Source organism: Euphorbia lathyris, chromosome 8, assembly GCF_963576675.1.
Source record: "Euphorbia lathyris chromosome 8, ddEupLath1.1, whole genome shotgun sequence".
NCBI classification, from domain to species: Eukaryota; Viridiplantae; Streptophyta; class Magnoliopsida; order Malpighiales; family Euphorbiaceae; genus Euphorbia; species Euphorbia lathyris.
In genome coordinates, this window is record NC_088917.1 from 10,147,717 (window position 1) to 10,163,587 (window position 15,871).

General features: G+C 39.3%; 1 protein-coding gene across 1 annotated transcript; it reads right to left on the reverse strand.

The window, feature by feature from the left end:
• Positions 1–4,254: 4,254 nt before the first annotated feature.
• Positions 4,255–6,016, reverse strand: LOC136202808 (cysteine desulfurase, mitochondrial). Its single transcript, XM_065993704.1, has one exon. The coding sequence runs from the start codon at positions 5,986–5,988 to the stop codon at positions 4,615–4,617; it is 1,374 nt and encodes a 457-aa protein (XP_065849776.1). The 5' UTR covers positions 5,989–6,016; the 3' UTR covers positions 4,255–4,614.
• Between the last annotated feature and the right edge of the window lie 9,855 nt (positions 6,017–15,871).

The window sequence follows — 15,871 nt, forward strand, 5'->3', positions numbered from 1 at the left end:
TATCGTCATCTCCATAATCTCAACTATCATTTTCATCTACAATTTCCTCTTCTTCATATTCATCATCCTCATCCTCATCTGTAAGTGGGGCATAAATAGCTTAGCTCTCAAACGAAGAGTTGTTTTTGCTTTTTCCTTTTCCTTAGCCTTAACACTTAAGGAGTTGTTATCGTTTTTTCTACTTTTAATCCCTCTCCAATCTTTCTATATTTATTTCTTGATATTCTTATTTAAATCAAGGGGTTCATATTAAGTTTATTTAAATTATATTAGTGGTTAAGATGAATCAACCATTTGTTTTACACAAATCAGTAAAAAAAATAAAATCCTAATGAAAACAATATATGTTACCGAGGCACGTATTGACTCGGGCTTCAAAATCCAGACGAGGTGCACAAGGTGGCAAAAGCCTTTTACACTTCACTTCGCTTTGTGCAATCAAGGCTCCCTACCTTGAATCTCACATAAGACGTGCCTTTAATAACTATAGGTGCTAGTGAAATGAAGCAGCAAGTGACATAATCCACGCAAAATAATAATAAAAATAAAATGAAGGGAAAGTATCAATTTTCACTAAGTAGACACTCCCATCCAACTTCTATCTATATGTAAGGAAAAATAATCATCAACCAAGTTTTTGCAACAAGAAAATGCAACACAATTTTGCAGCTATATATATATAACACATTATGCTAATGTTGTAATCTTCTAACCTCGATTATTGGCTAATTAGAGATACAATTGGTCGTGAATATATGAATAGGACAAACCGCCCCTTTTATTAGCATAGTCGTTAAAGGCGTAAAAGCGCACCAAAAGCGCCAAGGGATCCTAGAGCCTAGGCTCAAGGCGAGGCATGCGCTTTAGAAAAACGAGGCGCATAAAATAAAATAAAAATATACACTTTTACTAGTTAAGAGTAAAACCAAAAAATACACTTATGACCACACAAACAAAACAAAACCCATAAAAACATAAAACTAAATCATAAATGTTAAATACACCAAATTAAGTTCATACTTCATTGAGACACTAACATATACTAAACGTCTTAACCTAAAATACCTAACTATAACTAATGTTACTAAACTAATAACCATTCATTGTCAATCAAAAAGACAAAAACTAATAATCATCATCATCACCATCACTCTATGTCTAAGTTTGTTTTTGCCTGAAATGGAGGAGACTTTCTTTCTTTACGTGACTTCTTCTCCTAATCTCTCTCTATTTTTTTTATATTTAATATGAATGAGACTCTTGGTATTCTTATTTAAATTAAGGTTTAAGATTAATCTTATTTAAGTTAGATTAGTAGTTGAGATTAATCAAATTAAAAACCGCCAGGCGCACAAGGCTCACATGCGCGAGCGAGACGCACAAGACAAGAGCCTTTGATGATAATGCCCTTCCAGCCAGATGGGTTTTACTAATTTCACTTTCACTAATTGCAGGCCAGTTTCAGTCATATAAATACTCAGGATTTATCTACATAGCATTGACACAGTTTACTAACTTTGCTGAACCAAAAGAACTAACTTCAAGTAATTTCTGCAGGCATTCTACATATTAAGAACAAATATAGTCCTTCATCTCTCTCTCTCTCTCCTGTCAACTCTCAATCTCTCTCCTCTGTTATGTCTCCTTCGTCTTCTATCTCTTTCGCCGCTAATTTTCCTATCTGTACTTCAGTTCATAAACGTAACTTACAATCTTCTTAACAGACTTGAGTACTTAACTTATGATCCACCGTTATTGGTTGAAAGAGAATCAAGGTATATCTACCCATAAATCACAAACTGCTATGCTATTATCAGTTCATAAACGTAACTTACAATCTTCTTAACAGACTTGAGTACTTAACTTATGATCCCCCGTTATTGGTTGAAAGAGAATCAAGGTATATCTACCCATAAATCACAAACTGCTATGCTATTATTTACTCGTTAAAAAGGAAAGCACAAACTGCTATGCTATTATTTACTCGTTAAAAAGGAAAGGGAAGAAAAACGCAGCTGGTCCAATTCAGCCTATTCTTGAAATAAACAACTTCCACACACAACACACCCTTTCCAAAAGAATCAATCAGTACACCAATTTAAATGACATCTATTAACATATCCATTGCTTTAGAGTGATTTGTTTTTCTATATCAGGCATGTATGGAAAAATAATGTGCAAAAATCACTTCTGAGCATATGGAGCAACAGATTGAAGATGGATTTGCCAACTCTTTGCATCTATACTGTTTAAGAAATGACAGTAACCATATCTACTTGATATAGATGACCCATTTTAGCAATTTTATCAAACAGCTAGTGAAATGACAGTAATTGTATCTTCTCGATTCGAGAGAACCAGTTTTAAGAAACATTTCGTCCCGTATGCATTATGATTAACTGCAGTATAGATAAGACACAATATTTGGAATGTAAGTTTAACGACGATAGGACTAGAGAGGCAGGGACAATCATCCTAGATGGGAGAGTTGTCCAGGCCTCAGATTGCTTCTGGTATTTAGGGTCTATTATCCAAACGGATGGAGACGTAGATGAAGATGTTGCTCATAGGATTAAATCTGGTTGGTCGAAGTGGAAGAGTGCTACGGGTTTCCTTTGTGACCCCGGCATGCCTAATAGATTGAAGGGAAAATTCTACCGCACGACAATTAGACCAGCATTGCTATATGGCACGGAGTGTTGGGCAGTGAAACACCGTCACATTCATAAGATGTCGGTGGCGGAGATGCGTATGTTGAGATAGATGTGTGGTTATACGAGAAAGGATCGAGTGAGTAATGAAATAATTAGGACAAAAGTAGGGGTTACATCTATTGAGAATAAAATGAGGAAAAACCGACTAAGGTGGTTTGGCCATGTAAGACAAAGAGCATTTGATGTGCCGGTTAGGAGGATTGAAGAGTGGCAAAGGGATGTAGTGGTGAGGAGTAGGAGGAAGACCTAAGCAAACTTGGAAGAGAATGATCGAGAATGATATGAGTTTATTGGGGATTAAGGAAAATATGGTAGTGGATAGGACAGAACGGAGGGAGAGAATTTGTGTCGCTGACACGACTTGATTTCACGGTTTTATATGATGGTTCATGTTAGTCGACCCCGAATCATTTCGGGACTAAGGCTTTGTTGTTGTTGTTATAGATAAGACACAAATAATAAGTATAAGACGATTACCAAGGAATAGAACTAATTACACAATCATCAAATATGCCTCAAAGAGTCAGAAGATTTAGTTATAACTGCACTTGCATTCATGTTATTAAGGGTGCAAGGCGCACTAAGGCACTAAGAGAGTCCTAGAGAGCCTAGGGCAAGGTGCGTCCCTGATGAAGAGGGGGCGCAGAAAATAATATATATAATACAAAATCCAAATATCAACTTTTTGATACTAATGTACTAAAGTGAACCAAATAACATACATATAACCACACAAATAAAGACAAAACCACGTAAAAACATAATATGAAATATGAAATGTCAAAAAACACCAAGTTAAGTTTGTAGAGACATATTCCTAACTAAGTGATCCTAATAAACTATTAAGCAACGTCTCTAACTCTCTACCGGTTGTGTTTCTTGTGTCGCAGCAGTGGAGAATGAATGGATTCTGTTAACATCTTACACTATTACATCTCTTCATATTCTTGTTTAGTTTTACGCTGTTATTTAGATTAGAATTTAGATCAACCCTTAAATTGAAGTTTGTTTAGATTAGATCAGTGGTTGAGATCAATCAACAGTTTTATTTTAAAGAAAACAGTAAAAAAAACCTAATCAAAAGACTAATGTTACTGAGGTGCGCCTGAGGGGAGCCCCCGAAGCCCAGGCAAGGTGCACGCCTGTTAAACTGAGCCTTGCCTAGGGGTATTAAGGCTCAGTCCTGAGCCTTGCTGAGGCCCCCCTTTAACAACTATGCTTGCATTAATCACAAAAAAGAGCAACTCATTTTTCTTCACCATTTGCTTTAATGCTTTATGCAGTTTAGTGTTGAATGAATGCTAATTAGGTTATAAGCTATGTTGCACCGACACGGAAATGGAGAAGGGAAATGTTATTTCTAAAACATAACCTTCATAAAATAGCCATCAAACAAAAAAGGGCACAGACACAGACACTAAACGCAGAAATGCTACCAAAGATGAAACTCAACTAAAGAAGAGTGTCCCTGCAACATAGGTTACAAGTACAAACCAATATGAATACTCTACATCCAAATAGAGGCCATGAACATCATATGTAAGCTATTGAGGAAAATGTTATAATGAATATAGCAATTATATCCAGCAGAGCTCCATAAAAAAGAAATTAACAAGTACAGATACAGCAAAACTATTACATTTGCACTAGAAAACACATCTTATTACTCGCGTTCAGTTTTAATATGACAGTTTAATAACACATCTTGTTCAAAATTCTACCCTAGATAAACTAGGAAACTTCTCAAGAACATATACAAAGACTATAAATAGCAAAAACCTGCATGACAAACCGTCAAAAGCCATACACCTTGCCAGCTTCAGCTTTCTAAGGTATCTTCCTCATCTGAAACTGTACTGCTGAATTCGTATTCATACCAGTAGCATCCTCAGCTATTCTATCAGTGTTGTGACCATTGAATATCCTCAAGTTTTTTCCCTTCCTCCACTTCCAACTCATAAAGTGGGCTCATTTCCCTCAATTTCTTAACCTGCTGGACTGTAAGCTCAACAGCCCTGTCAATCTCTGCCTCTGTAGTAAACCTCCCAATGCCAAACCTAATTGAAGTATGAGCCATGTCTTCCTCCACCCCTAGTGCTCTCAAAACATAAGAAGGCTCTAAACTCGCACTAGTGCAAGCACTTCCACTTGACACTGCCACATCCTTCAATCCCATTAACAAGCTCTCCCCTTCCACATAAGCAAAGGAAAGATTCAAATTCCCAGTATATCGCCTCTCTGTACTCCCATTCACTACTACTCTATCAAGTTTAGCATTAATTCCATTGAGCAATCTCTCCTGTAAACCTGTAATTCTCTTATCATCATACTCCATCTCTTTTTTAGCTAGTTCACAAGCTGCACCCATTCCCACAACCAAAGGAGTAGGCACAGTTCCACTCCGAATTCCCCTCTCTTGTCCACCTCCATTCATTTGCGGCTCCACTCTGATTCTAGGTCGCCTACGCATGTACAAAGCTCCAACTCCTTTCGGGCCATAGATTTTGTGTCCACTCAATGACATCAAGCTAACATTCCATTTATCGACATCAATCGGAATCTTACCAAGCGCTTGCGCTGCATCAGTGTGAAACGGCACTTTGAATTCCTTACAGATTTGCCCAATTTCTTCCATTGGTTGAATCACACCTATCTCATTATTCACCGCCATAACCGACACAAGTCCGGTATCAGGCCTCATAGCAGACCTTAATTTTTCTAAATCGACAATCCCATCCTTCCCTACAGGAAGATAGGTAATCTCAAACCCTTCCTGCTGAAGATGACGACAAGAGTCGAGGACGCACTTGTGCTCCGTTTGTGTAGTGATGACATGCCGCTTCTTCTCTTTATAGAATTTCATCACTCCTTTAATTGAAATGTTATTTGACTCCGTCGCACCTGAAGTGAAAACGATTTCTTTCGGAGACGCGCAGATTAAATCCGCTACCTGAGCACGAGCGTCCTCCACCGCAGTATCAGATTCCCAGCCATAGAGATGAGTACGAGAGTGTGGATTGCCAAATTGCGCCAGATAATAAGGAAGCATCGCATCTAGCACCCTGGGGTCTACCGGAGAGGTAGCTTGCATATCTAGGTACAGAGGCCGAGAAGCGATTTTCACGCCTTTCATTGTCATGACTCCCTGATCATCATACGGTTCAGGAACAGTAGCTGTCGCTGCAGCAGCAGTGGATAGTCGGCGTGAAGCGGACGCACCGGTGGTTTTCGTAATAGTTCGGCGGAAAGCGGAAGCCAAAAGCTTGGAGGCCATGACTGCAGTAGCGAGTTAAAAATTGATGCTTGGCTTTTATGAATTGAGGATTTATTAGGGTCACCGACTAAACTAATATATGACACGTGGCCATTTCTCGCCCGTATCATAATCGGTAATGGAAGTTGATAAAGATGATTCTTAATTTGAATTAAGCATTAATTTGGCTCTTTTTAATTTAAGTTAATTATTATGATTATTTTAGTTAAAAACAATGTAGCCCTGTTTAGCAAGTAGCGGTTAGCGTATCAGGAGCTTCCTTTGGAAGACAGGCTCCTTACGAATGCGGATAGGCACAGAAGGCACTTGACTGAGTCTAGTGCCTGTAGTAGATGCAGAGGCAATGTGGAAACCTTGTGCCATGTCTTGAGGGATTGCCCAAATAGTAAGAAGATCTGGGAAGGGATCCTCCCTCATCACATCCTCCCTTCCTTCATGGCCTTTTCTGAAAGGGACTGGTTCTCTCAAGGAGCCAAGGGGAACTTGCTGGCCAACATGGAGCACGGTGCCATCCTCTTTGCTATTACTTGTCACCAAATCTGGAAGTGGAGGAATGAAGAATTATTTGCGGGTAAGGCTGTCCTTATTCCTGATTTACTGTTTTTCTTCTCGAAGAAGCTCTTTGTTATTACTCAAAGCTTTGAAAGAGATTCCCTTGTTCGCCCCTCCCCGGATAAAGAGATCCTGCTAGTTGGCTGGAGTAAGCCTAGAGAAGGGTTTGCTAAGTTGAATACTGATGGCTCCTGCCTTAGCAATGGCAGAATTGCTGCTGGAGGAGTTCTTCGGGATGCTGGTGGCAATTGGATGGCGGGGTTTACCCATAACTTGGGGACGGGCTCCTCCTTTTCTGCGGAGCTCTGGGGTATCTTGTCAGGTATTAAACTCGTCATTCGCATGGGTGTTAAAAATCTCTCGGTGGAATCTGATAATCTGGAGGCTATTAACAGGATTTCAGATAGCCAGGCTGTTTGTCTGAAGAGCCAGAATCTCATCAAAGCTATTTTGAGGCTTCGTCCTGCCTTTGAGTATCTTAATTTCTCCCATATTTTTAGGGAGCAAAACCGCGTGGCGGATCGCTTAGCAGCTGCTGGGCATGGGAGAATGTTAGGTGTTTCTACCCTCTCTGTTCCTCCTTCTTTTCTTTTGCCTTCTCTCCTAGAGGATAGGATTGGGGTCAGCCTTCCTAGACTGATCCCGGTGTAGGTTTTTTGTTGGTTTTGTTTTTTTTTTCTTTCCTTTCTTACCAAAAAAAAAAAGCAAGTAGCGGTTAGCTGGTGCTTGATAGCTGATTATAGACCTTGCCATGGGGCGATGAGTCCGCCCGCTCGGTCCGAGTCCAGGCCCATTTAGTCGGGCCTGGACACATAAAATTAGTGTCAGGACCGGCCCGGCCCAAGTCCGATTAAGCCCGCCTAGTAAATGGGCGGGCCTAGACTATGTAAATACTCGACGGGCCCGGCCCGGTCCGTTATATATATATATATATATATATATATATATATATATATATATATATAATTATATAATTATATAAATTTTAGATAGCTATATTTTATTGTTATGTTGTCATTTTATTTTGAACTTAACTATTAGTTTGTTATATTTTTCTAAGACTTATTAACTATTATGTTTATTATTTTTTATTAAAAAAAAGTTAGTATTTTATTTTAATTGATTTTTTTAATATAGATATGGGCTTGGGTGGGCAGGCTTGGGATTCCTTGTTTAGGCCCGAGCCCGGCCCGAGCCCGAATCTAATTAGTGTGGGCTTGTGCTGGGCTTGGGCTTATCGGGTTTTATCACAGGCCCGACAGGCCCGGCCCGAGCCCAGCCCAGCCCGGCCCGGCCCATGCCGAGGTCTAGCTGATTACATTAGCTCTTAACTGATTTTTTTTATTAGCTGATTTGACTAGCAGATTGTATGAACTTATTTGATAAAATTTAGGATTGTTAATAGCTATTTATGTAACATGATAAAGCATTTATTTGTGATAAAAAAATATTAATTAAGGATAAAAATATGAGAAAATTACTAATCTAGACCAACTGAATGAGTCTATTAACATAATTGATCCAATTTGCTTCCATCTCACCAAACTAGACACTTTCATCTTTTGGACAAATATACTCCTAGTTCCATTTAGATCTATTCAAAAACCCACTGGTGCACCCAGTCCGTCCAAACCCGTTCTTCAAAGACTGGGCTTGGACGTATATGTTTCGTAATAGGTCCGGCCCGGTCCAAGCCCGTTTAGACCCACATATAAAGTAGGTTGGGCTTGGGATTTGTCTCGAAACCCATGCCCAGCCCAACCCGACCCGAAATTTTAATAATAGTTTTAATTTAATAACTTTTATAGTTTAATAAACTTTATATTCCAAAAATAAAAAATTTAAATTTCTTCAACATAAAAATTTTCAAACCATATATTTTATAGAATTGGTCAACATGTACATATTTTTGTTACTATTTTATTTATTACTATCAAAAAAAAATTTTTTATTTAGGATTACGTTAATTAATTTTTATTGAAATAATCCTCTAAAATTTAGTTTATTGTATGTTATTATTTATATTTATAGTATAAATTTTTAGTTTAATTTAATTTTTAAAAAATACAAAGATATTAGTTGGGTCAGATCGGGTTGGGCTTGGGAATTAGTTCTTTTAGCTTGGCCCAGCCCGGCCCGAGCCCGATGTAAATATAGTGCAGACTTAGTTGGGTTTGGACAAAATAATTATGTAACAAGCACGGTTAGGCCCGGTCCAAGTCCTGCCCGGCCCAGCCCATGAACAGGTCTAGTGTTGAAACACCTTTCCACATGATTTTGATTTGACAAAATCATTTAAGTTAATCCATGATTAAGGGACAATTAAATTTAAGTGCTTTGATTTAATTGTACTAATATATTTGTTCAATGTTAAGTATATATGTATATATCAAAAAGTAAAGACATGACGAAGTCAGCATGATATCACGGCATAAGCTGAGTAGGGTGGAACTCAGCGTAAGAAAAGCCAAGTCATCTTCAGAAAAGAAGCTTAAAAATCAAGAAGTTGAGTGGAACGGAACTCAGTATCAAAAGTAGAAAAGACTTCTTAAGAACTATGTCTTGCAGAACGAAGCTGACCATGGAAGCTGAGTAAAAGAGAACTCAGTATCTGAATTGACAACGAATAACAAAGTCATGCCGAGTGATCTTCAGAACAGCACCAATGATACGTTAGCTAAAAGACAAGTCCGACAACTGTCTGAACCAATAATAGGAACCTCGGAATTACACACAGAAATGATTTCGAGATGCATGAGTCAAACGTCCGTTAGCTAAAAGACGAAACCCGTACAAGAAGACAAAACTGCAAGAAAATGACAAGCCTGGCACCTGAGGAAATCAGACGATAGGATTGGCCTGCAAGCCTGAAGCTGACCAGCACCTTGTCTCCCAAAAGAGCCGTTTTGGATTCAACGGACAAATCAAATTCAAATGATTTGATCCTCAGATTGCAACTATAAAGGGACAAGCATACCTCTTGGATCATCGCCGAATCACAGAAAATACAAGTGAGAAAAATACAAGCAAAAAGCACATCAAAACAAAAAGAGATCTTACACCAACTTTCTATCCTTGTGTAAAAGCTAGAGTGATTTTTGTAATCATCTAAAGTGTTCTTCATTCGAAAAGAACAATTTTGTATCAATTGTAAATTGAGAGTGTTGTGCTGAGTGTTTGGTTGTAAATACTCAGTGGTAGAGAAACCTAAGTGTTCGGTTATAGCACTTAGTAGGAGTTGAGTAGACGAATAGAGGAAGGTACTCTTGCATATTCAACTGCCTTGTAAACGGTTTGTGCTCTACCTTTAAAGAGCTCAGTATTGGATTTAAAAAGCCCGAAGGGACTCTGGGGACTAGACGTAGGCGGAGAGGCCGAACCAAGATAAGTCGTGCTGAGTAATCTCTAAACTCTCTCAATATATATATATATATATCTGTATGTGTTGCTTGTTATATTTACTCAGCATATAAATTGTGTAAACTGATATTGAGTAAATAAGAGTGCTGAGTTGGAAGCTGACCACAAAAGTGTCAATTCCCAACTCATATGTAAAATAGTTTTAGTCAATATCTGACTAAAGTTATCTTATGTTACAATCGGCCGTGCTGACCTAAGCTGAGTTGACAAACTTAACAAATTATATTAAGTCAGCCTAATCAAATTACGAAAAAGTTATATTAGTTCCTAACCCCCCCCCTTTGGAACTAATCACACGGGACCAACAAGTGGTATCAGAGATAAGTAGCTCACTATTCAAAGATTTAACAATCTTGAGCCGATCCCGATAAATGGCTGAGAACAGCACTCGTTTCCTTCCCGGGAACCAAACAATACAGATACTCCCAGAGGGATTATCAATTAGTCGGCCTCCCCTATTCTTTGGATCCAATTATACATTCTGGAAGAATAGAATGAAGAACTTTATTCAAGCCACAAACATGAGTGCCTGGCTTGCTATAGTTCAAGGCCCATATGTTCCGTATAAAACTGTTGACAATGAGAAAGTTGTTAAGAGTGAAACTGCGTGGTCAGAAGATGACCTTAAAAAACTACAAAACAATGCTTCGGCTATCAATATGCTTCACTGTGCGTTAGATGCTGCAGAATATAATAAGATTTCAGGTTGCGAGTCAGCACAGGAGATTTGGAAAAGGCTTGAAGTAACCTACGAAGGTACAAGCAAGGTCAAGGAGTCAAAGGTGAACCAACATATGAGATTATACGAGCTGTTCGAGATGAACGACGATGAGGACATCTCCTGAATGAACGCTAGATTCACCAATATCATAAATGAGCTAAAAAGGCTCGACAAGAACTTCACTGAAGAAGAGCAAGTGAAGAAAATCCTGAGAAGCTTACCAAAGAGTTGGCAAGCTAAGAAAACTGCAGTGGAGGAAGCTCAAGACTTGACCACCTATAAATATGACGAGCTGATCGGATCTCTACTGACTCATGAGATCTCTATGAAAAATTTTGAAGCAAAAGAAAAGTCAGAAGACAAGAAACAAAAATCACTTGTCATGAAAGCTGACTCAACCGAAGCTGACTCATCGGACGATGAGGAAATGGCCATGTTCACAAGAAAGATGAAGAAGCTGTTCAGAAAGAATGAAAAGAACAGCAAAAGGCCATTCAGAAGAGGCGACATGTACAAAGCTGAGTCTAGTGACAAATACAAAAAGGACAGCTCCAAGCCTGTCACATGCTTTGAGTGCCATCAAACTGAGCACATTAAGTCAAGCTGCCCCAATCTAAAGAAAGACAAGAAGGGAAGCGAAAAGGCTATGGTGGCCACATGGAGTGACAGCGACGACTCAACATCATCTGAAGCTGATGCCACCGAGTCAGCAAACATATACTTCATGGCCGATGAAGCTGCTGACCACACTCGATCTGAGCAAGCTGACCTCTCTGAAGAATCTGAACAGGAGGAATACTCAAATGAGGTAACATCTATACACTTGCTTAGAAATGAAATGATTAACGCCCTGAGTGACTTATATACACTGACCAAAAAGTTTAATAAGAAAATAAAAGCATTCAGCAGGCAGTGTGACGAGATTGAAGAGGTCAAACTTAGTGACCTTCGATATCTTTTCCAAGACAACTCAGCTTTGCATAGTAACATGGAAATTATGCACAAGTTTGTCTCGGAAGTCCAATCAGACTCAAAGAAACTGAGAAAGGATGTCACAAATCTTCAGATCCAAACTAAAGGCTCAAACAAAAACAAATCCCATGAGTACCCAGGTACTAGTCAGCATAGACAGTTCACTCAATATGACTGTTGTGGGAAAAGGGGACACACAAGAGATGTGTGTTGGTATAACAAGCGGATTGTCCAATGTGACTTCTACGGAAAGAAAGGACATACCACTAAGGTATGTTGGCATGCTCAGCACAATGGTGCTGACAAAAAACAAAGTCACCCCAAGAGGGTAACATTCTGTGACTTATGTGGTAAAGCTGGCCACACAATAAAAGTATGTCGTCACAAGTTAAAACATGACTTTGCACCTGTTTATGCTAACAAACGAGGACCCAAAAAGAATTGGGTACCTAAATATGAATGATTCAAAATGCAGGTGAGCCTGAGGTGCGTGGAGAAGTCAAAACTGTGGTATATTGACAGCGCATGCTCGAGGCATATGACTGGTGATGAAACTTAGTTCATCACACTTGAGCTTAAACGAGGTGGAAACGTAAGCTTTTTGAGACAATAAGAAGGGTAAGATAGTGGGATCAGGCACTATCGGAGGTAACCCCACCATTGAGTCAGTCTCCTTAGTTAAGGGTCTCAAATATAACCTATTGAGCATAGCTCAGCTTTGTGATAACGGTAGACAGGTTATATTTGATGCTACTCAGTGTCGGATACTCGAGGGAAAAACGAATAACTTGATTTTAACTGCCCCTCGTACTGACAATGTATATATGTTGAGTTTAGAAAAACAGTTTTCCAAAAACATATGCTTAGCGTCTAAAGAGGATAACTCCTGGCTATGGCATAGGAGACTTGGTCATGTAAGCATGGACCTCCTAGCCAAATTAGCTAGAAAGCAATTAGTTGAGGGACTGCCCAAATTAAGATTTGAAAAAGATCAATTGTGTAATGCTTGTCAGCAAGGTAAACAAACGAAAAAGTCTTTTCAAAGTAAAAACATTGTCTCAACCAAAAGACCATTGGGATTACTACACTTGGACCTTTTCGGACCTGTCCAGCCACTTAGCTTGGGCGGTAAGAAATTCTCCTTAGTCATTGTAGATGATTTCTCTCGGTATACTTGGATCATCTTGCTGAGTAGCAAGGATGAAACATTTGAGATGTTCACCACATTGATTAAAAAGCTTGAAAATGACAAAGACCTAAAAGTAGTTCATATTAGAAGCGACAACGGTGGAGAATTCAAAAACTAACAGTTTGACGAATTTTGTGAAGCTGATGGTATTGACCACAATTTCTCTGCTCCTAGAACGCCTCAACAAAATGGGGTTGTTGAAAGGAAGAACAGAACAATTGTCGAAATTGCAAGGACAATGCTGAGTGAAAATAGGCTTCCAAAGTATTTATGGGGTGAAGCTGTCCACACAGCATGCTACATACTCAATAGGGCTTTAGTTAGACCTATTCTTAAGAAAACCCCATACGAACTTTGGAAAGGACGAAAGCCCAACATTGGCTACTTTCGTGCCTTTGGGTGTAAATGTTTTATACTCAATACAAAAGATAACCTTACAAAATTTGATGCTAAAGCTGACGAAGCGATCTTTTTAGGGTACTCAACTAACAGTAAAGCATGTAGAGTATATAATAAACGAACTCAAGTTGTTGAAGAACGAAAGAGTACTTCAGGAGGATGTCACTTTCTTGGAAGCTGTGTGGTATCTTGGTTCAGCAAGAAGCAGTCATCAGTTGCCCTGTCTACAACTGAAGCTGAGTACGTAGCTGTTGGAAGCTGTGTTGCATAAGTCCTATGGATTAAGCAACAGCTTGAGGATTATGGAGTCAAAACAAAAACAATTGAAGTCAAATGCGACAACAAAAGCGCCATTGACCTATCTAAAAATCCAATCCAACACAGCAGGATGAAGCATGTCAGCATAAGGCATCACTTCATTAGGGATCATGTACTCAAGGGTGAGATCAAGCTGACCTACGTTCCAACAGATGAACAGCTTACGGATATCTTCACCAAGCCTTTGGCTCGTGAACAATTCAACATACTAAGGGAAGCCATCGGTATGTCTAATCCTCTTCAATAATACTATGTGCTTAATTGAATGTTGAGTGATTACCATGCTGAGTGATATGTGCTAAATTAGTAACTTCTACATGCTGAGCTTAATACGCGTTATAGAAAATCACCCTATGCTGAGTAAGACATACATGCTGAGTGATTATTCTAGGCTGAATTACTAAAGCAGTATGAAAACCCCCTACGTAAAAACTATGCACTCAGTACCACAAAACGTTCTGTATTCTAACAAACTGAGTAAAATTCACTTGCCCAATTAATGCTAGCACACGTGCCATAAATAGCCACCTAGGGTAACATAATCGCAATAATGTAAACGCGCCGAACATGTCATAAATGCCAGGATCTTTGTCGATTAATCATCTCGAGGTAAAACAGCTAGATTCAAACGTTCAGGATCATTCGAACTTCTATAAATAGTGGAAGATTTCCCACTTAACTCTCTTTACACTCGAAATTCCTAGCAAATTGATTTTTCATCTCTCTCGCTTTCTAAATCTCAAAACCTCTTAAAAACCTCTGAGAAAACCATATCGGACTCTCAGAATATCTCGGGCGGTGATTACGACAGAAATCACTCCGATGAAAACCCTGAATCTCCTCCTCAGCAAGAGTATAGTGAGACTCCCACCAAAGGACAAGGTCAGCATGACCAAACTCCAAGTAAAAGCCCTCAAGCTGACCTCGCAACCTCTTCAAAGAAGAAAAAGAAAAAGAAGGACAACCAGTCCAAAGAAAAAATTTTCCTCAAGGTTTACAAAAGTGTTAAGAACCACGAAGTACTCCGCTGTCGATGGTTTTCTCCGAGCTTTGTAATGGATGAGCAAGCATTTTGTGAATGGATCTCGAAGAACGAATGGGCCAGACTCTTCTCCCTTCCTGGTAAAGCCTACCCGAGGTTAGTAAGGGAATTCTATTCCAACCTTTGTGTTAACGAAGAAGATGCTGACCATCTGGTAACTCATGTCAAAGGCTAGAAAATAACGATTACCCCATCCTATTTAGCAACCCTGCTAAACCTGCCAGCCAAAGGGAAAGAATTCAGGACAACAAAGGAGAAACTTGACCACCCTGTGACATTCTGTAAACCGAAGGACCACAAAGGGGAAATCTCTAGTACATGCATGAGCCAAAATCAAAAGATGGTTCACTACCTGCTGACCAACTTCATCTTCCTTAAAATCAACTCAGCATCATCAGCCTCAAACTTCGAGCAGTGCTTCATTTGGCACATGCTGACCTATCAACCACTCAATATGTCGGTATTTCTTATTGGAGCACTTCAACGAAGTACTGGAAAGCTCAGGTTGGGGTCCCTCATCAACAGAATTCTTGAAGATCATCAAATAGACCTGATTAATGAGACTGAGTCCTGCGGAACTGAAATCACAGCAGCTCTGCTGTTCGGGTTAGTATACGACCAACCCCTTAAGTCTAAGAAGGAAAAAGAGGTGATCGAGGGAAATGAGGAAGAAGCTGATGTTGCACAGGAGGTGCAAACCAAGAAAGAGAAGAAGAGGAAGGCTATCCAAACTTCTTCCAAAGATGTTGATGCTGTTCCAAAGAAAATCCGGGTTGTATCAAAGGGGAAGAAAATTGATGTTGGACAAACTCAGGACACATCTAAGTCAGCAGAGAAAAGAAACAGGCAAGTTGAGTCTGAAAAAGAGAGTGAGGAAACTCCAAAGCAACCACTGCAGAAAAGGCAGAAAAAGAAGAAGTCTTCTGGTATAAGTGCAATTGATGTTGTTCCTCTTGGTTTTGCTGTTTCTGATGATTCCCATTTCATGAAAAGCCAAGAGATTGACCTTGAGAAAATCCCTGCTGACCAAGAAGCAGAAGAACTAAGAAATAATGAAGGTCGACATGATGATATTGAGCCAAGTCAGGAAGATAATGCTGAGCAAGAACAGTTTGATGTTGAGGAAACAACAAATGTTGAGCAACATGAGATAGTCAATACTGAGCTAGTTGAAGAACAAGCTGAGCCCACAGCAAAGGAACATGCTGACCTGGGGGTACATTCACTTTCCGACTCTCTTGACTCTATTCAAGCTGACCCCTCTCCTCCT

Bases quoted from the DNA above. Each gene is read 5' to 3' on its own strand.
- LOC136202808 (XM_065993704.1), bottom strand. From the start codon at position 5,988: ATGGCCTCCAAGCTTTTGGCTTCCGCTTTCCGCCGAACTATTACGAAA.